Here is a 21,850-nt window from a genome sequence, read left to right as displayed (position 1 = left end):
TAATGAGAGAAAGGTTGAGATGGCTCAGACATGTTCTGCGGATGAAGGATGACAGATTGCCAAAGATTACCCTTGTCAGCCAAACGAAAAGTGAGTCGTATCGAATGGGGTTGGAGGATGTCATAAGGAAAGATTAAAGGAGAATAGTAACTTCCTGGAGGGTCTAAAGAGGGAGGAATTGAGTAGATTGTATGGAGGAGGATCGTATGTGGCTCTGTTGGCCTCAGGTGGCTTGGTGCTTCAGTGAGTTGTTAGTAGTATTGGCGGTAGTAGTAAAAGTAATTTATAATATGCTTAAAGTGTTTTAATGTTAGATTTTTAAAGAATATCGCTAGTGTTTTCAACCGGTATGATTGGGGGTTACAGCAAACGGTCAGATTCCTCAAAATCCCCTCCCACTTTATAGCACAAAGGTGCAAATACGACTAAAGTATCAAGGTCCCATCTATTAAAATACGATTTTTGTGGTTTTTCTTGAGAAGAACGATTGAGGATACGTGTTTAACTATTCAATTCTTCAGGGTGGTCGTATTGAACTAGTGATCATTGGATGTCAATAGGAATGTTTATCGATCGAGAATTAGATATTTAAACAACGAAAGGGATCACATAATGAACCCTCTCTTAATCTTCCCGGATCACTGGTTCGATCCGATCATCTCTGTTGAAAAACGCAAAAAACGCATCGGTGATCTTTCTTCTGGCAAAAAATACGAAATTCCTCGGAGCTTGAAACCTATATAGTAGGGTCCTCTAATATACTGGACCTGACATAGTGATTTGTATTAAGATTCTTGACGTTTTGGGGGTGTTTTCCCTCTTTCAAAAATTTAGCAAATTTTCTTAGGTTGTACCTTTTTATGGATAGCATTAAACCTAATGAACTTTAGACGTTTTGAAGAAAAAAATGAAGGAAAAATGAAACGTGTCATAAGAGGAAAAAATCCTCTTGTGACAGGAAAAAAGAATATTTCACCAGTTTGTTGCATGACCGTCCGAAACTCAAATGTATTATATAGATTTTTGATGGTTTTGACCATTTAGTGGATAAAAAACAGCAGAAATATATCCTACTATTGTAAAAGCTTCAATGTCATCTATTTAATACCTTGGATGGAAAAATGCACTTGTTTAGTACCCAGAAGAGGGATGTGGGTACCAAGCTAACTATTACTAATATGCTTCGAATTAAAGCATATCAAATAAGTATGATGTGTCATGTTATGTCACCTGGGCTCAGAGCCGTGTTTTGCTATGAGACATGGAGGCAACTGCCCTCCCAGATCTCGGTTGGCTTCCAAGACTCGAGTTTGCCCCTCCACCAACTGAAATTTGGTCTCTTCCAAAATCTTGTCAAAACTGAGATAAACCTGCATAATTCAAGCATCAACAGAAACAGATCAGTTTTTAGTACATATTTACCTTTGTTGTACTATAAGTTACCTTTGTATAGCACTATGAAGTACCTTTATAGTACTTTTAAAGTACTAAATTGTACCTTTATTGTACCAAACGGCAATTTTTTTTAGTTTTTATTGTCACTTTCACTTGATTGGGGAAAATTGGTTCCGACTTTGCCCCCCCCCCTCCCCTAGCGTTTAGTGAAATTATGCCCCTGATATGGGCTGTGTAGAAACTGGATCGGTCAAGTTGACTTTTCAAATTTTCCCGAGATTTTAGAATCAATTCACTTGTTTTACTCTGAACTTTTCTTTGTTCATAAAAAAAATTCTCCACAAATAAGGTTTAAATATCAAATATGACACGCACACAAACAAGTTTTGTTTATAAGAATACGGCAGTTGTAGACCCGGAGTCGCGTGACGTTAAGCCTTTGGACTTGGGAACAGAATTATACATACGGATTAGTTGGATTCGAAGAGAATCAATAAACAGTGACTCAAGTTACGTTTTTTTTTCTTCATAGTATATCTGATCCATCTGGCTTGCCACGTTGGACATTTTTCCTATCAAGATGATCTGATCCACGCTTAATAGCTAATAAAGCGCCAATTTAGGCAAATATTAAAAGTAACTTGAAAAGGAAGAATCCACAGAATCAGTCTTAAATACTAAAATACTAGGGTCGGGATTGGAATTTATAATTCATCAACTCCACAGCCTTGGACTCTATGCTCCAACAAAGAATTAACCACTAATAAATCCTAAATACGAATTAATGAACGAATGTATATTATAAATCCACAATAATTCAGCAAAAGAGGGATAAAACAAAAGTATCGATAAATGAGAAATAAGAAGGATAACAAATATGTCAAGAACCAGACACAACCCATCTATTGTGGCTCTCCATGAAGTGTTAATGGCCTCGTCTCTTTTGTGGTACTGTTTCTCTTCTATGGCCGAAACCGGATCAGGTACTAAATACCTCCTTATTAGATATGAATTACTCGATCCTAATGGCACATCAAGTATGAACTTGAGAGGCCTGGAGAGTATTTGCTTTAAATATTCTACTCTATCTTGCTTACTGAGTAGGATCCAAAACGGCGAAACGGAAAGAATATTTGGCAGCACTACAGCAACAAAGATTAGCAAGGGATGAACAACCTAAGTTCTGTTTTGAAGAAACTGAAGCTCCGTAGTCAGGCCTTTCTTCATATTTATAAATATAAAATCCAGCTCTGTCTCTTCTTGTTGAATTATTCATGTTTTCTTTGATGGTTTTCATCGATATGGACTCTGAACAGGATAGGAATGGGCATTCAACTTTGACAAAATTCTCTAAGTGTTCGTGCGTGATATTGTTATGGATCATTGGAAGCTACAGTGATGACAGTGGTCAAATATGGCTCTGAATCATGGGCGCTCCGAAAAGCAGATGAAAATTTACTAGATGTATTCCAGAGAAATTGCCTACGGATTGTTCTGGGTACCCGGCTGACAGACCGTATTTCAAACAGTAGGTTGTACGAGAAATGTGATTCAATCCCGCTTTCTGGGGCTATAATGAAAGAAAGGTTGAGATGGCTAGGCCACGTTCTGCGGATGAGGATGACAGATTGCCAAAGATTGTTCTTTGTAACCAACCGTCTGGGGCTACACGGAAAGCAGGTCGTCCTTGTCTGGGTTGGAAAGATGTCATAAATAGAGATTTAAAGGAAATGGGAACTTCCTGGGAGGGTGTAAAGAGGGAGGCCTTGAATAGATTAGGTTGAAGGAGGAGCGTGCGTAGTTGTGTTGGCCTCAGGCGGCTTGGTGCTGCAGTGAGGTATTAGTAGTAGTAGTAGTAGAGTTGATATGGACCATAAATTCATTTTATTGAAGCCCTACTGAAGTTTTTTTTTTTTTTTTTTTTTTTTTTTTTTTGTTCATAGCCTCAAGACCCCAAAGTCAGGAGATACCAAATGATTTCACGCTTGGATCATCACCCAGTAATGATATGAGTGGACCGATTGTGTTTGTTGCTCCTGAGTTACAAGAAGAAACCTTGTTAGAGGCCGAACATAATGAAACTCTTGCAAAATTGCAGTTTGTTTTGGCCCTGGTGGAATGTATCATTGATCTGGCAAAAACTTTGAGTTCGCCCCTGGCCGTCGCTGTAGAACACGGAATTGCAAGGTGGGTGCCTTTTCTTTTTTATTTCTTCCTTTCTCAATCTTGATGATTTCTTGCACATTTTGACTATTTCTGTTGAACTTACTGGGTTTTTTTTTATACCAAAATAAGTGTATTTTACGAAAATGGTCAATGTGTATAGGTCAGTGACCTGTACAAATTGCTTTTTCGCTTAATTTACGCCACTACAATTGATGTACAGACCCCATAAAGGATTTTCTTTTTTAGGGGGAGGAGCACGGAGTGGATCTTTAAAACTGCATTTTCAAGACCAGTTAACTAGTCGGAAAATTTTTTATTATTATTATTATTTTTTTTGTATTATTTGCTTAATTTATACGCTATTCGGCTTGTTTGAATACAGTTTTTACGGATATCTTCAAGTCCAAACTCTTGAACAATAATTTCCAAAATGCGAAAAATTGACAAGCCTTCTCCTGTCCTTTAAAATTATGAAAAAATGCCTTTTGTTGCAGTAGGATACTCAGTATTCAGGCAACAATTCTTGTTTTACTCGAGATAAAGCGAAGTTTTAATTTTCGAGAAATAAATTCTGAAAATCAGGATTTCTTTAGACATGCGCTTTAAAAGTTAATCTTGAGCTTAATCGTTTTGTTTTTCATTTCAATTGTAATTCAATTTGTATCTTTATTGTTTCCTTTATAGTATGTATGAGAATAACATCGCTCTGGTAGTATTATTATTATAGACGTAGGTGCAGTGAAGATATTAAAAGTAGAATAGCCAAGGCCCAGGGAGTTTTTAGACGGTTGAAAAAAATTTGGAAGAATAGGAAGATAAGTCTGCGAACCAAGCTTAGAGTATTGTAAGCTATAATATGGTTCTGACTCTAAAGCATGGATACTTTGAAAAACCGAAGAGGAGTTGCTAGATATTTTCCAGAACTATTGCCTGCAGATTGTTTTGGGTACCTAGCTGAATGATCGTAATTCAAATAGTAAGCTGTACGAAAAATACGCTTCAATCCGGCTTTCTAGGCTATAATGAGAGAAAGGTTGAGATGGGTCAGACATGTTCTGCGGATGAAAGATGACAGATTGCCAAAGATTGTCCTTTTCGGCCAAACGAAAGCGAGTCGTCTTGAATGGGGCTGGGGGATGTCGTAAGGAAATATTTAAGGGGAATGGTAACTTCCTGGAGGGTCTAAGGAGGGAGGCTTCGAGTATATTGTATGGAGGAGGAGTGCATGTGGCTGTGTTGGCCTCAGGTGGCTTGATGCAGCAGTCAGTTGTTAGTAGTAGTAGTAAAAGTAATTTATAATTTGCTTAAAATATTTTAATGCGAGGTTTTTAAACAATATCGCTAGAGTTTTCAACCGGTATGATTGGGGGTTACAGGAAACGGTCTGATCCCTCAAATATCCTCTTCCACTTTGTAGCACAAATGTGCATATACGACTAAAGTATTGAGGTCCCATCTTCTTAAATACGATTTGTGTTTTGTCCTGAGAATTACGCTTGAGGATATGTTTTTATCTATTTAATTCTTCAGGGTGGTTGCATTGAACTAGTGGTCGTTGGATGTCAATAGGAGGGTTTGTCGAACTGGAATTAGAAATTTACTGCCCTTTTTAAACAACGGAAGGGATCACATTATGAAGAATTGGAATCTTCTAAAAAAAAAGATTTCCCTACAGAACTCCTTGAAAATGGTGAAATAATAATCCTGACATTTTTTTTTTATTATTATTTTATAACCTCCCCATTCAAGGAATATTTTAAGGATGATTATCTTTTTTCTGGATGATTATCAGTCTCGAAACTTCAAAATATAAAAATTCACTTGAAACTTAGATAATAGGGTTTAAGGGGGGATGGCAGCCTCTTTCTCACTCGAAAGGGCCTTGGTTCAATCAGGTCGTGGTAACGAACTTTAAGTAAATAGTGACTCTCGGGACTACAAACAGAAACTCCAAAAATTAAATATATATATATATATATATATATATGTATATATATATATATATATATATATATATATATATATATATATATATATATATATATATATATATATATATATATGATGTTATTAGCATTTAGTTTTTATGCGGATTCTTGATATGCAGAATAAAGTAATTAGAATTTTATATAAAAAGTCTTAAGCATGAGAAGATTTCCATAGTTTTAGAAAAAACGGGTTGAAACGTGCAGAATGGCATGTCATCTCACTGAAAATTATTCAGTAAAATTTTATTTGTCTGAGGACCCTAAAGCTACCTCGTAAAATGATGCTAAACTTCGAATTTTCCCCGAGAAGGATTGTCATGGAACTGTGCTAGTTCTTTGTTCGTTTTTCTAGAAGAAACCTAAGAAAAGCAATGGTGTAGGCTATTAAAGACAACTTAGTCATATAGAAATTCAAAATTCTGCTTTACCACAGTAAAGTGGCATTTTCTATTATGTTGTTATTCAAAGCTAAGATTTACGCCTGAACAGGGCCAGAATCCTGAGATAGCCAATCGGCTTGGAACCATCGAAGGGATGTTTATAAAAAATGGGATGTGTTGACATATTTGCTTTTAAATACATAGATGATGTCTGCTAAATGCACCGTTGTTGTAGCCAATTTATATAATATTATATTATAAACTATTTATCCAATGTTAGATATTATAGATACTTGCATTATTTCTAAGGATGGAAGTCAGTACATTCCAAGTGTGATGGAGTATAATAAAAGCCTCAAGAAAGCATTTTCAGGCTCAAATTTTAAAACTATCTAACATAGGTGGTTCAGGTGGAAATGGATGAGTCTAAGCCACTAACTTCCCTTTCATTTGGAGGTATATATTTATACTATGTTTGCAATACGGATGATGAGGGGGTATAAGGCGGGTTCGTCCTAATTCTTTAATAATATTTATTAAAGAGAAATTTCAAACCTCTACCGCTCATTTTAATGATAGTTTTTGTTCGTTTTTTTTTTCGGATTTTATCAAATATTAGGTTCGGTAAATGTATTTATTGTTAAAAATTTGTATCAGTGTAGACGTACAAACTACAAATAAATACCATCATTGATTATAAAGGTGTTTTTTTTTCAAAAGGTTTGAAGGGGGTGGGTTCAAAACAACACACAACTGGCATACATTGTGAACGTTGTTGGCAATAATGATGAGTCCTAAAAGCCGTGGAATTTCAGTGGTGAATAGCACTCAAGTTAGTGCTTACGAAATAAGTTATTTTTTAGCTTGACAAAAGGATTAATTTCGGGCAAAGCTTAAGTTTGAAATGCTGACACACGTGAAATATTTCTAAAATCCCTTGTGGTGTATCGTAACATTTAAAACCGTGTGCATCCTTTAGTCGATTTATCTTTTGTTAAAAGGATCTTGTTGTTGTGAGTAACAGTTGTTCTTCAGTCCCTTACAATCCTTACCCTTAACCCTTACAATCTTCGTCGTTGTACTATGTTGTACTATTATGCCTGAATCGGTGAATTCTTTCTTTTTTTTTTTTGATAAGTAATCTATGTTTAGCGAAGATTTCCGATCCAGCCGCTGTAGTTGTTGGCAGAATCAAACACCAACTTCATAAAAATAATATAATGTCCCTAATCTTGTTTTGTCTTAATGTCTTTGCCTTGAACTATTTTGTATCTTTTAGAAGTCCTAAAGATTCCAACGCAAATTCAAATACGCATGCAGAGCAATTGATTTTGTACGTTCGATGTCTCCAATATTTAAGCTCTGCCTTAAGTTTGGCGAAAGAAGAACTAGAATCCAAACGACTTCAACCATCGTCTACTGTAAAGTCAGGTAAGACAGCTTAATATCATGTTTCAATCAGTGACATCTTCCCTGTACATTAATTGTAATTAGTCCCTCTTTCATCATCATCATCACTAGTTTGGTATGTTAATTAACTTAACAATAAAAAAAATTTGCGTGTAAAGGGTCAAAGATTTGCTGTCTTCAATGAAAAATTAATTTATTATCTTTATTTGCCTTGAAGTGTAAATTTTTTTCCTGAGATTTTGCAGTAGGAAATCACAGTGAGGAAATAGTGAACATCGAAACTTCTCACCAATTGGTATAGAAGGGGTCGTCGTAGAAACTTGAAGAAGGTTCATTAGATTGGAAGTTAAAGATTATGCTGCCCTTTTTACGGGAAAAAAGTCATTGTAATTAACTTTGCTTACCCTCTCCACTATATCATCTCCTTTTTGTGGGAATTTCTTTTTATTTGTATACGTTCTCTTTCCTCTTTTAGTTTTTCCTTTATATGTTCTTACATATAAATATAATTAATATGAAACACATTAAATGATTTAAAACTTATTAAATACGTACACGTTTGATTTGTTTGATATAAGTTGATATATATATATATATATATATATATATATATATATATATATATATATATATATATATATATATATATATATATATAAAATAAAAATAAAAGGATGGGGTATACCTCTCTTCACTTACGGGGTCAAGAGTCTGAAACTCCTTAAAACTGGATTATCCAGCTCTGTTCAATTTTGAAAGAATTATATATTGCCACATACGAAAACCAGTCTTCCTTTTCTCCATCTGTCTTTTTTTTTTTTTTTTTTTTTTTTTTTTTTTTTTTTTTTTTTTTTTTTTTTTTTTTTTTTTTTTTTAATGTGTTTGTGCTGTTGCATTGGTGATTTCTCTTTTCGTTATATATATATATATATATATATATATATATATATATATATATATACTAGCTGTTGGGGCGGCGCTTCGTGCCACCCCAACACCTAGTTGGTGGGGGCGCTTCGCGCCCCCCCAAGCCCCCCCGCGCGCGTAAGTCGTTACGCGCCATTGTAGTTGTGTCCCTGTGTACCACCTATGAATATAGATAGATTTATATATGTGTTTTGAACTACGTAAAACTTGCGAATATACAACATTCTTGGCTCTCCCATTGTCTGTGCATATACAAAGCCTTATGTACTAATAATGACGTCATATGCAAACGCTCTTTTTACAAACAAACAAACATGCATACACACAACTCGTTTTTATATAGATAGATAGATAGATAGATACAATACAAATTAACTGCGTAAAACTTGCGAATATACAACATTCTTCGCTGTCCAATTGTCGCTGCATATAAATAGATTGTCAGGTTTACCGACCCTCGAACATGCAACGTACAATTGTCCGTGGGAAAAACAATCAGTATTAAGATCTATACCACATTTTTCTAATGATTGACCTTGAGCTTTGTTAATGGTGATTGCAAATGCTAATCGAATTGGGAATTGCAATCTTTTAAATTGAAAAGGCAGATCCGTTGGAATCATGGGAATGCGAGGAATAAGAACAGCCTCACCCTCATAAGGCCCTGTCAAGATTGTGGCCTCTATTACGTTTTCCATTGTTTTTTTTTTACGGCAAGTCGCGTGCCATTGCAAAGCTTTGGTGGGTTGATATTTCTTAACAGTATTATTGGTACGCCTATTTTTAGTTGTAGCACGTGTGGTGGAAACCCTGAAAGATCCACGGAATTTAAAAATTCAGATGGATAATTAACCGCTTCATTTGGTTCCAAAACTGTGTCGACTGACTTGTAAAGGACTGCCTGGTCTCGAATCTTGGTCAAAACAATATTGTTGATTTCGTGGATGTCTATATTTTTGGGTGCAAGAATCGCTCTTTCACTTAGCCATTTGTTATTTTTATAATTGTTTAGAATATTCGGAAATACTTTTTCAATCAATTCATTTTTGGACGTCACTAAATTACAGAATTCAGCAGGTAGTTGTATACGTCCTGAAATTGAGTCTACTGGGAGCTTTCCGTTTCCAATTGCCAGCAATTGATCTGAAAATGTTTGACCAGAGTCGTCGTTTTGCAATCGGACACGCATATTTGTAGTTAATTTTAATGTTTTTACGTGTGCCCATAAATTAGAATTTTTCAGGCAAGCATTCATTTCGTCTGCAGGGGTTGATCTAGGTATTATAGGTAATGTTTGCCTGAAATCTCCTGCAAGCAATATTAATGTGCTGCCAAAGGGTTTCGAATTCCCTCGCAAATCTTTCAAACATTGATCCAGAGCCTCGAGCGATTTTTTGTGTGCCATTGTGCACTCGTCCCAAATAATAAGTTTGCATTGCTGCAATACTTTACCCATCCCAGATGATTTGGAAATATTGCACGTGGGAGTTTCTGTAGAATGCAAATTCAGAGGCAATTTCAAAGCGGAATGAGCAGTTCTTCCACCAGGCAGCAACGTTGCGGCTATTCCGGACGACGCAATTGCCAACGCTATATCATTTTTGATCGAATTGATGCCAGAATCAGTTTTATCACAAACGTTTTACCAGTACCTCCTGGCGCATCCAAAAAGAAAATTTCTCCAACGTTGTTATCGACACAATGCATTATCGTATCATAAATGTCTTTTTGTTCCGACGTTAACTTGGAAATGTTATTTTGTACATACGACAATAGATCACTCGTACTGTAACTTTGTTCACGATCCAATTCTGCACATGTTGAAACAGCAGCGATACGATTAGGTGAAGGCATTCCCAAATCCTGAAGAGGTTTGTTTGCCATACATACGCACAAATCTTCTATAATAACTAAAGTGTAGTTATAAATTTCTGATGTAAAATCAAAAGTCATATCTGACGTCTCTAACCGTTTTCGATGGAGTATATCTTCGGACATTTTTGGTTTATATTTTTCCCATAACTCTGTAGGAGCTGATGGAGAGCAAGTTGTTAAAATGATGCCAAACAATGCACGAATTTGACTTGGAGTTGACGTTTCGCACGCGTCATTGATGCAGTTATCCCAGTGTTGGTCATTCTCCAATAAATTCAGAGCTTGGCATGCACTACGGTAAGTGTCATGTATAGTACTGTTTACAGTTCTCAAATACTCAAAGGATGTCGGACCGGGTACATTCACCAAAAGCAGGCGTAGAAAGAAGCATTCATGTTGATTAGGGTGAACGGTGTAGAGTCTTCCTATCGTGGTATCTTTGAAGATGGTAGTTTGGCCGTCGACTGACTTACCCTGTTTTCGACGTTCAAATACTTTATTTTTAGTATTCCACGTGTAATACGAAGGCACTTCAGTATACAGCAGTTTTTTTGCAAAAGAATCATTTTTGCAAAGCGAAAAGAAAGCAGTTAACTTTGTATCCGGTGGATTCAGGGCTCTTTGTTGCACGTTGGTTTCCGAGAAATAAACACGTTGACCATTCTGTAAATGTACCGCTAAGTGAACAACAGCTGGACTACGTTCATGTATCGGAAATGAAAGAATTGACTAAACAGCTTCATTACTGCTTATGTATCTTCCAGCCTGATATTGTACGATTTCGTCGATATCTTTGATTTCGGACTGCAAGCCAAAAACTGCCATGTCACTGTCTTTGTTGACGTATTTACATATGTATTTATTGCCTTTACGGAGTTACAGTATTCAACGTTTATGTGTGCATTAAATGTTTTTGATAATAATGGGGAATATGGAACAACCCACTGGTTATCTACTTCGATGGTGGTACCGTTACGCTTCTTTATTATTGCTGTTTTACCGCCATCTTCAGTAGATCTTCTTCTATATTGTAGGTAACCATCATTGCCAGTAATTGTATTGGATACTAAAAGTCGAGGATATTGCTTTGTGCACCTTCTTTTGGCCATGCATGGTGAATTTTCGTTCAGTGCACCGCAAGGTCCATGTATCATATTTTTAATAACAATATCATATAACCCCTTGTCGACATTTTCATCAGGTATTTCAGCGGAAGTCACATCATCAATTTCGTTCGAAGTAATTTTATTATGTAGCCAGATTAGTATATGTGCGTGTGGCAAACCTCGTTTTTGCCATTCCACTGAGCACATCCAGCATCGCACTGACCCAAACACTTCAAGTTTTACTATGTAGTTTATCAGTGATTTCAACTTTTGCCGGAAGACACGGGTCGTAATGTCATGTCTATGAACCGCCGATTGTCCTTGAAGTAAAAGCTGCTGTATCTCGTCCCAAGATTGATTACATGTAAATGTAATAAATAAATCTGGACGACCATAGAGACGAACATACGCAATAGCATCTTGAGCATATTCATGCATATGACGGGGACTGCCAGCATATGACGAAGGTAAAATCGTTAATCTTCCAACGTTTGTGGTATTACCGTCATTTACAACTGCATCTCGCAAATGAATGTATTGTTCAGAGCGGAGCTTGGTCTGATTCAGGCGGATATATAGCAAACGTTCTGATTCAATTTTAGCATACATATCAACGACATATTGGTGAAACAATTGACGGCATTTTAAAATATAATTGACTTCATCCTGCCGAATCATTAGTCTATAGGAATAATAATGCATTGCACTGCATTTCTTATTCATTTCTTTGTTAGTGGCTGGATTCATCAATTTAATATTAAAGTGATAGCCGTCGGCTCCATCCCAAAAAATGATAGGATATTGTAGGGCATCGTAGCATCGATGAGTTTCAGCAATTCTTAACAACTGAGCGTTTCGCTTATGAAGAATAATATCTCGAGGTAAAAACTGATCACCGACCATAACGATTGCCACTTCGTCGATAGTTGGAGCATTGTATCTACGCACATATTGGCCAGGAGGCGTTTTGTCAGCGGAAATAACAATTTTATGCGTATCAGTAGGCATCAAATCGATGGCTGTTTTGAACAGACGCGCTAAATTATTATTTTCGTGGAAAAGATGTTGCAATTGGGAAATGATTGTCCTTTCAACGTTGGGAGAAATTTCGCAACGTGCATTCAATTCAGAATTTCTATCACTGATGAAGTACAATTGTAAAAATTTATGATTCTCGCCTGAGAATGGTAGAAGGGACCCTGCTTTATGATAAATTTGCCCTTTTACTTTGAAAGTAGACATAAATTGATCTGGATTTTCGATTTGGGCTCCAAACGACGTCATTTGGAAACATGAGTTATATTTTCTGATCTGTGATAAAAAAAAACGCTTAGATTCTGACGTAGTTCCAGTAAGCAAAGTCTTCAATGGCTCTGGTGGTGCAGCCAATAGAGGAAGTTTAACTTTTCCTGAGGCGCAACACATTCCCATTGTTTCACCATTGAATTTCAAGGCCTTGCAATAGGGACAAATTTTAGACATAGTCCCGATTTGAACACATCTACTCAAGCTATAATCATCGACTGGGCTGTACCTGAATGCCAGGCGATAACTTTCAGGTTGCTCTGATTCCTCGGCAGGCTTTCTTTTCTTACTTTCTCTATCAGCAGCAAGCCTGATTTCTTGCTGTTCTTGTGATTCCTCGGCACGCCTTCTTTTTTCACTTTCTCTTTTAGCAGCAAGTCTGGTTTCATGTTGCTCTGGTAGTTCCTCGGCACGCCTTCTTTTTTCACTTTCGCTTTTAGCAGCAAGTCTGGTTTCATGTTGCTCTGGTAGTTCCTCGGCACGCCTTCTTTTTTCACTTTCTCTTTTAGCAGCAAGTCTGGTTTCGCGTTGCTCTGGTAGTTCCTCGGCATGCCTTCTTTTTTCACTTTCTCTTTTAGCAGCAAGTCTGGTTTCGCGTTGCTCTGGTAGTTCCTCTTCCTCGGCACGCTTTCTTTTCTTACTTTCTCTATCAGCAGCAAGTTTTTTGGCATAGACTCTTTGAGCATCTTCCTCGGCTGTTGCCATTGTAAGTTCATCAGTCATTTGACAGTTAAACATTAATAGATTTCTCCGTGAACGAATGTCTTAAATACCTTTAATGACGTCACCGTCATAACAAACATGACGACAACTGACTACCTTTAATGACGTCATCGTCATAACAAACATGACGACAACTAACTTCATGACGTCAGTCGACACACAAACATGACGTCACTCGACACACACACACAGACAACTTATTTTTATATATATAGAAGATATATATATATATATATATATATATATATATATATATATATATATATATATATATATATATATATATATATATATATATATATATATACATATATATATATATATGTATATATATATATATATATTCACTATAATAGCTAAAAACAAAACAACAAAGCTAAACAAGTAGTAAGGAAAAAACAGCAGCATGAAAAATTTAAAGCAGCAAGTGCTGCTTCAAGGTCAAGATATTAAAATAAGTCATTCGTAGAATTTACATATGCTAAGAGTCAGGTCACACGGTTCACGATTATAATAGTAACCGTATAGTAAACAGAATACTTGATAAAAGGTACGTCATACACACAGTAAAGTGAATAATGCCTACATGAAAATAAGTTCTTCATAAGTTAAAAATAAGGCAAATCCCTGAAATAAATTACAGTAAACATTAACAATTACTTCTTAAGACGATATTATTAAAATGACTAGTAAAATAAGGGAAAACTGATTTACTATATCTCTCGGTACTAGAGGCTGGGTAAGTCATTAATTGTGGACAGTTCTTTTTTAGTTTTTGAGTCAAGTGCCTGATCTTTTAGTGGGGGGGGGGGGCTCTCAAGGGTGGATAATAAACCATGATGAGTTGGAAATTTCAAACACTTTAGTCGAATTCGATATGTCAACTAATGTCTACGACTATCAAGTAACTTCAAGTTGAGTTGTTTCAGTGGATCATCACGTGCTCAGTCGTTGTGTCCAAGAATAATTTTTACAGTTCTTTTTTGTACTATCTCATGTCTATCTGATTAATCTTTTGTCAGACGCGGATGTCAAGCATGACAAAATCTCTTCAGGCTGGAAAAAGAATGTTAAACAGAGGCAGCTTGTTTTAGTCTGATAGGCGACGTGTGAGTTCGATCTTAAATCTTCCTCCAAAAGTATTCAAAGTATTTTAACTTTTTTTTTTTCGATGGTAGGGAATTATGGGAAGTGTGGCAGTCAATTTTTAGAAAAAAAAAACAGTCATAGAAGAGCTCTTAGTCTCACTAACCGTCAGTTTTACCTGTCCGAATTCAGTTTTACGTCATTAAAAATTCTCCTAAGTCAGGCTGCTCAGTAGTCGCTGCACCATTCCGCTAACTGATTAACTAGGCTAGGACTATTGACTTTTAGAATATCATATAAATAGGCTATGTAGGGCTATCGCAGAAAGTACAGCCAGTGTACAGTTTTCACTCGTACTCAGTTTTCCTAGAAGATCAAAATTTTGCCATTTTCTTTGGATTAAAATTACAAAATATTTTTTAAGCAGACACTATATTTTCATTTATAATCAAAATGTAATAACGAGTGAAATTTTAATTAAGATGTTGATAATCAGAACTTCAACTTATAAAGACCTATTTATATGATTAAAAAGTCTGAATAATTTGGCTTCACAGCTGGAAACCTTTATTAACCGAAGAAAACGAGGAAAGTAAAAAAAAAAACTAAATAGCTAGTGAAAAAAAAAATTGAAAGCAACCTAAAAAGATGAAGAAAACAAGCAAAAATATAGACGAAGAAGAAAACAAGTGTTGTCTAGATTGAAGAAAAATTAAAGATGCTAACACCTAATGGCTGTTTTTAGATTCGTTGTAAATTAATTCGTTGTGTTATGTGCTTTTAGTTTGAAGGCGAAACAAACCCAGACAAAACTGATGTATCTTCTTATGTATGTCCGTAAGTTATCTTGCTAATAGCAGATTCAGAAAATGCCTTTCCTGACTCTATGAACATCCGGATTGAATTCTAAAACTGTGCATTTGATCTCTTTTTCGATTCGAAGAATTACCGTAACACAACGCCAAGTCCAAGGCCAAGGATTGTGATACCAAACTATATTCGGGTGGGAGTCGTCCCTTCTTGAATCAGGAATTCTTTGAATAGATTTTTTCCGTTATCGTAGATTTGTCTTGGGTTCAGGATCCACGAATTTTTTGGAATTATTTCAAACCGGTGCTTGGGAATCTGGCTGATTCTACAAAGCAGAAAGAGTCCTGTACCGATGCTAAACTCTAAAGAACGGAGTGATTTGTTTTAGGTCGAATATTTTCCTGTATGCTATAAAATAAAATCATGTATCTGCGAAAATATTGAAAGAATAGAGAACAAAGCAAACTAGAAAAACTCAAAAATTTGGATTGGCTTCTGAAGGAAAGCTTAAAATCTAGCTGGTTCATTTTGATTACACTTTCTTTGCTTGCGTTAGTTGCTCAGTATTCACTTATCACGCTAAAAGCGGCTTTATAGATTAGATTTGGTTTAGAAGATTAAGAGATTCCAAAATGACTTCTACTTGATAAGTCTATTTGAAAAACTAAGAAATGTCTGAAGTTGTGCCACTGTTAATGAATGCAATGACTGGATTTTTTTTTTAGAGTATTGGCCTTTTAGAAGTTTTTTTTTAAAGAATCGACAGTCTCCGAAAGACTCTTTTTAATATGTTTCTTTGGATTTTTCTTCTTTCCTCAAATATATACTTGTTCATTAATTCAAGAATTAAAAACAAGGTATTTTCATCAGAAGCTCTCCTCAGCGGGAGTTGAAGTTAATGCCCGATCTAAGCTATTTTCATATTCGTAATCCAATCTCGCGCTTTGTAAGTAAACAATAAAATTAAGTCCCAAAAGATAGAGTAAGTCAAACTCTATCGGCTATTGTTCTTAATCCTCTTTTGCTGTTGATGTACTTTTGGTTCTGCTAATAAATGTTTTACCTGCTTTTTGGCTGGTCAAGTCGGCTTTGGAATTATTGATGAGGAAAACATTCAGTCGTGAATTTTTCTAGGTACAGAAGACTTAAAATACCTTTAAAATTCTATCGAGTGCCGTAATTGTGATGTTGCGAAGCTTCTAACGAAAATTCAGTATCCTTTACAAGCCGTTTAAGCAAAAGGGAATCATTTTCTTCCCATAAGTAAAAGTGCTTATCGAATACTATTAACGTAAATCTTACCCAAAACTTTTTTTTAGTTGTGGCAAAACTAAATCACCGATATCACGACTGTCTCAAGGCCTCTAAGTCTCTCAATACACCTGGAAATCTTCAGAACATTGGTCTGAGCTCTCCAGCCAGTAATGTTACTGCAGACAAGTTAATCTACAACCATGCTCTCTATATGTGTCAGTCTGCAGCTTTAGATGAGCTTTTTGGAAGTCCAGGTGATTGTTTTCGACGATATCAGACAGCGCAGATCCTATTACATAGTTTGCAGCAGCAAGTAATTGACCCAGCAGACCGAGAGGTTCTTGGTCGGTACCGGGAAGCGGTGGAACGTCGTCTGTTTTGTTTGCAAGAGCAAGGATATATTCTTGCTTATGACTCGTCATGACTATTAATTTATTCAGTATTCTGTTTGGATTTACTTGAATTGTGAGTGAATGTTACCCTGTGTTTTAAAATGAGAAGGGGCAGGAATAATTATATTTACTTGTTATGGCTGTGGTTAGAAGCATTAATATAACTAATTTCTCATTAGTATCTCAACTAAACAGACCTTATAGAGGGCACCATACAGGCTTACTTTAGTTATTTAAAAAAAAAGCCGAAAACAAAAACGCACAGGTTAATACATTTGGCTAGTAATCAGGAGAGTGAGATTTGAATCGGAAAGATGGCAGATTTCGATATTAGTTTCCATTATTTATATTAAGCTTTAACCAATAGCATTGGTCAGACATTAGAAGTAGCAAAGAAAAAGTTCTTCCAATCCTGAGAAGTTTGCATAGGCACAATTTTTAAGAAGTTATTTGCAAAGTTTCTTTTTTTCAAGACATTCTGTTTTGAAAAAAAAAAACAGTATTTTGTATATCCAAATTCTTGGTACTGCAAAAGTGGGATGTTCATTCCTTAAAGTCGTGGTTTCCTGCGATTTGATTTTGGTTGTTATACAACTATTAATTGTAACAAATAAGTTTTTCAGAGGGAAGTGAATAGCGAAGCTGAGACTTATAATGAACAGAGCATTATTGCTTCACAGCCTATCTAATATACATCGACTAAACTAGTGTAAATAAAATAGCTAATGGTATTTTCCTATTATATTTATTTATTTTATTCAAAACAGGAGAAAGCCATAGTCTTGTCGCTATGTTGGATTTACTTGGTTCTTACTGCAAAAAGATTCGATTATATCTTAGTACAGATCAGAAATATACGCAAAAATGTATCTGTAGACGGAGCAAAACGAAGGAAGCAGGATTCCAAATCTGAAAAATCAACAAAGGTAAAAATCAACAGAATAAATTTGAGGTAGATGATACGAAAATGTAGGAATTTAATTGGGGATTTTACCTCCATTGAATTTTAATATGTGTGTGTTAAAACGGTCTGATATCTAAGGAACATTTTGCTATAAGGTAATGTTTCATAAGAATAATAAACTGTGTTTGTCCCTATATAATATTGTGTATTTGTTTTACGTATATCTTTGTTGTAGAATATGTATACCTTTTTTCTGGATTGAATTTTATAATTGTTCATTTAAAAGAGGGTTTACTAGGTTTAATACGGAAGAAAAAAAAAATTCGAACTAGTACTTAATTCAACATCAGAATAGTCCTTCTCAAGCAGTAATAAAGTTCGTAGTAAAAAAAATCAATTGAAATATATGCTGCTGAAAAATCTTATTAAATGTTAATGTTTTACTTTTTTCTTTCTAATTAGATCAACTGCTTATTAAAAAGACACATTAATATAATCTTGCTATATTATTATTTAACTAATGCGCTTGTATCGGTAGTTGCTATGGTGCTCATAATTTATAATACTGGAGGATTAATAATACTGGAGGATTTTTATATATTTTTTTTAGGTTGCTATGGGCTAAAGCTCGTTCTTTACTAGGCTGGATCTGACACTGGAACCATGATATTCGTCCAAAAAGGACAAATATATTTAAGCTGTTATTTTTCTTGTAATTTTACAACTTAAGTTTAGTCTAATGTATTTTATTTATATTGGTATTGACTTTTTTTTAGAGTTTATTGTACAATTGTGTAAATGTCACTATCAATGTAAACCTTTTCAATATGTCACTGTTTGTATAGTTTATTCGATTATGCGTATCTTACAAAATCGGCAAATTTGTTTTTTACGATTTTACGCAAAATTATGGTATTTTAGTTGATATTGTGGTTTGTTCTCTTCTTGGTGGGGATTATTGGCACAAATAAACAGGCTTTTGAACGGTGGTCTGTTTTGAGGGGACTATCTGAAGGAATTGCGCAAAAAGCTGAAATTATATGGGGAATTTTGCAAAATCTTGAAATTTAACGTGAACTATGTTCTTCGGCACCCTCGCCCACCTTATTACGGTTTAATATCCATGTTTGTTTGCATCGGTTTAATATATAGATGGCACGATCCTAGGTTGACACAGGTCTGGCCCTTAGGAAATGGGGGTTCACATGGCTATTTCTAGGGTAAGAGAGTCACAATGTTAAGGAAGCGCGTTTCCAGGATGCAACCTTTTCTTTTTACCAATCTTACCCCCCCCCCCCCTTTGTTTACAGGAACAGGTACCATCAATCTTAATGTAACCTAGCAGGTAGGAACTGCAGTTGTAACTCGTTCTTTTATTTAAATTGTTCTACTCTTGGTTGACAGGCGTCAAAAGAAGTGAAGAGTATGGGTTTTAGAAATGGCTTAAACTGTTTCTATTGATTTTTCTTTTCTTTTTTTTTTAATTCGTTGTTCTATGAGCTTAAGTGAAGATTTCTTGCTTGTTTTTTTATATTGAAAAATTGTGGTATTCTAAGTCCTTACTGCCACAAGAGCACTTTTTGGGGAATTTATTGTGAAGAGGGGGAGGCATTTGACCGCTTTCGAAAGCAGTCAAATGTCAGAAAATAGATAAAAACGCCCCCTTGCGTGTGTTCCCCTTTTTACCTTTAGCTCATTGAAATAGGTTTCTCATTCTATAAATATATGCGTAAAATGATTTTAACATTTCAAATTTTCAAACAGGTGACAAACGTCGTCACTAAACCAACAATGCACCATGCGGCAGGCTCCAGACATTTTGTCGTTCTTTTGTTTTAACACGATTTATTGAAACTAGCCATTTTATAAATATATATATATATATATATATATATATATATATATATATATATATATATATATATATATATATATATATATATATATATATGTATATATTATATATATATATATATATATATATATATATATATATATATATATATATATATATATATATATATATATATATATATATATATATATATATATAAATAAGTTGTTTGTCTGTCTGTCGACTGACGTCATGTTTGTGTGTCGACTGACGTCATTATGAGGATTGAGCATTATTCCGTCATGAAGTTGTTTGTCGACTGACGAAATTACAGATCGGGACAACGGGACACATATGAAGACCGGGAAAAATGGGACAGCGTAGAATGTTGTATATTCGCAAGATATTCACAGGTGGGACACAGGGACACAATTACAATGGCGCGTATATATATATATATATATATATATATATATATATATATATATATATATATATATATATATATATATATATATATATATATATATATATATATATATATATATATATATATTCTTCCGTAGAATTAATACATAGAATTTCTTCCACTTGCATAAGAGTTCGAAAAAATCGGTTTTAACTAAGAAATTAATCAACAAGACTAAAGCAGAACCTAGTTTAAGAACAAGTCACGAACATTTCGGCTTTCCATCCGTACATAGATTAACCGCAATATGTATTTCTAACAAACATTTTTTGGTAGGGCTACTTCTTAGTTTCCACTCATGGTATTCTGAAGCTGTTATGAACGCCTTTTGAGGGGTTGCTTTAGGAAGTGAGAGAGACATTGCTAGACACATCATATGCCTTGGTTTTTCTATTTACCTCTACTGGAAGATTTTTTAGAAACGACTGCCTTATTTTAATTCAGATCTATTCCTTCCTATGTCTTGAAGCTAAATTTTTTTTTTTTTGATTTTCTATCTTTGTTTTTAGTTTAACATTGTTAGATTAATGTTACGAGATCCAGTATTTCTTTGCTTAATATACTTGAGAGGTTTCCAGTTTAAATAGAGTAAGTTCTATTCTACACTAAGCGTAGTGGATTAGGTGTTATAGTAGTGTGATAGTCGCTGTTACTAAGCCGTCATTTTCTTTTTTTTATTGTTTTTTTTAAGGAAGCTTAAACGTTACTAATAATGCCAATAGAAATAGACTGTTTAAGATGTTTTTACTGTTGCTGTAGTATTTTTTGGTGTTATCTATACTTTGTGTCTGTTACTTTTATGTGATTTAAATCAGTCATTTGAGTCACAACCTAATACTATCGTATTTTGTGCTTTATAGTTGAAATAAAACCGTTTTGTTCTATGTTTCTATTATACTTTCTTGTTTATGGGGATTTATATGAGCTGAGGAAAAAAGAACACGAAGTGTAGTACTCTTCATTTTAGGTTTTATTTCTTAAAAAAAAAAAAAAAATCTGGAGTCGTTTTTTGGAGTTCGTTGGAAACCTAAGAGTAACATTATGCCGATTCAAACCTATTTAATCAGATATTAGCTGACACAGAAGAACTTCGAATGTGGAAGGGGGTTACACATGTTACCGCAAAGTGTCTTGAACTCACATCCTTCAAATTTGAAAGAGAGCATCAAAGCCACTGTGCTGTAGTAACTGTATGGAAGGGGGTTCATAGCCACTAAGACAATTTTGAATCTCTCGAATAAAATAATTACTGAAATAAAAATGGTGCAACCTTAATGCATAAGTGGTACAATATAATACTGGGGGGGGGGGAGGGCAAAGAGTTGATATGTCTACCGAGTTTTATTGATAATACAAATAGTGAATTTCGTACTTTTGTCACTTAACTGTAAGCTTTAGTTCATGTCTAATAATGATGTAGAAAGATATCTTGAAGCGAAATAACATTTATTTATCTACTTTTTCAATACTATCCAAAAGGAGTGGTTTTATTTGTTTACTAATCTCACTTTACTGCTTAATTTGTTTACTACTGAACAGGGTGTTTAATATAATCAATTGTATTATATCTACATTTGAAGGTGAATGGGTCTGAAGTGGTGTGATAATTCCTGTCTAGTAAAAAAAGATGCTCAATTGTACTTGGCAGCAGGACTAGACGTTTTTACACCTCGCCTGGCATCGGAAATTCAGATATTTCCTGGGGAATTTATTTAACCGTAAGTTTCCAGACGTACTGTGTAATATAAATACTGCTGTCTGATAGAAGTGAACTTGAAATTCTTACTTAATTTAATCACCATTTACTTTTATTACTAAAATTTGGA

The 21,850-nt window shown here is 34.8% G+C and overlaps 1 protein-coding gene across 3 annotated transcripts in view; it reads left to right on the top strand.

Annotated features, from left to right (window-relative positions):
• Window positions 1–19,602, top strand: part of LOC136028148 (serine/threonine-protein kinase ULK2-like) — a 92,739-nt gene extending 73,137 nt beyond the window's left edge. For 2 of the 3 annotated variants that reach the window (XM_065705811.1, XM_065705813.1), the window contains exons 13-15: window positions 3,339–3,582; window positions 7,209–7,360; window positions 16,491–17,096. In XM_065705811.1, coding sequence (XP_065561883.1) covers window positions 3,339–3,582; window positions 7,209–7,360; window positions 16,491–16,849 — 755 coding nt within the window. In that variant the 3' untranslated portion in view covers window positions 16,850–17,096. Of the gene's footprint in view, window positions 1–3,338; window positions 3,583–7,208; window positions 7,361–16,490; window positions 17,097–18,331 lie in introns of those variants that run through there. The other variant, XM_065705812.1, reaches the window with a different exon arrangement.
• The last annotated feature ends 2,248 nt before the right edge of the window (window positions 19,603–21,850 follow it).

Source organism: Artemia franciscana, chromosome 6 (assembly GCF_032884065.1).
Source record: "Artemia franciscana chromosome 6, ASM3288406v1, whole genome shotgun sequence".
NCBI lineage: Eukaryota > Metazoa > Arthropoda > Branchiopoda > Anostraca > Artemiidae > Artemia > Artemia franciscana.
The sequence above is the reverse complement of the archived record's forward strand: the minus strand, read 5'-3'. Positions and strand labels throughout refer to the sequence as shown.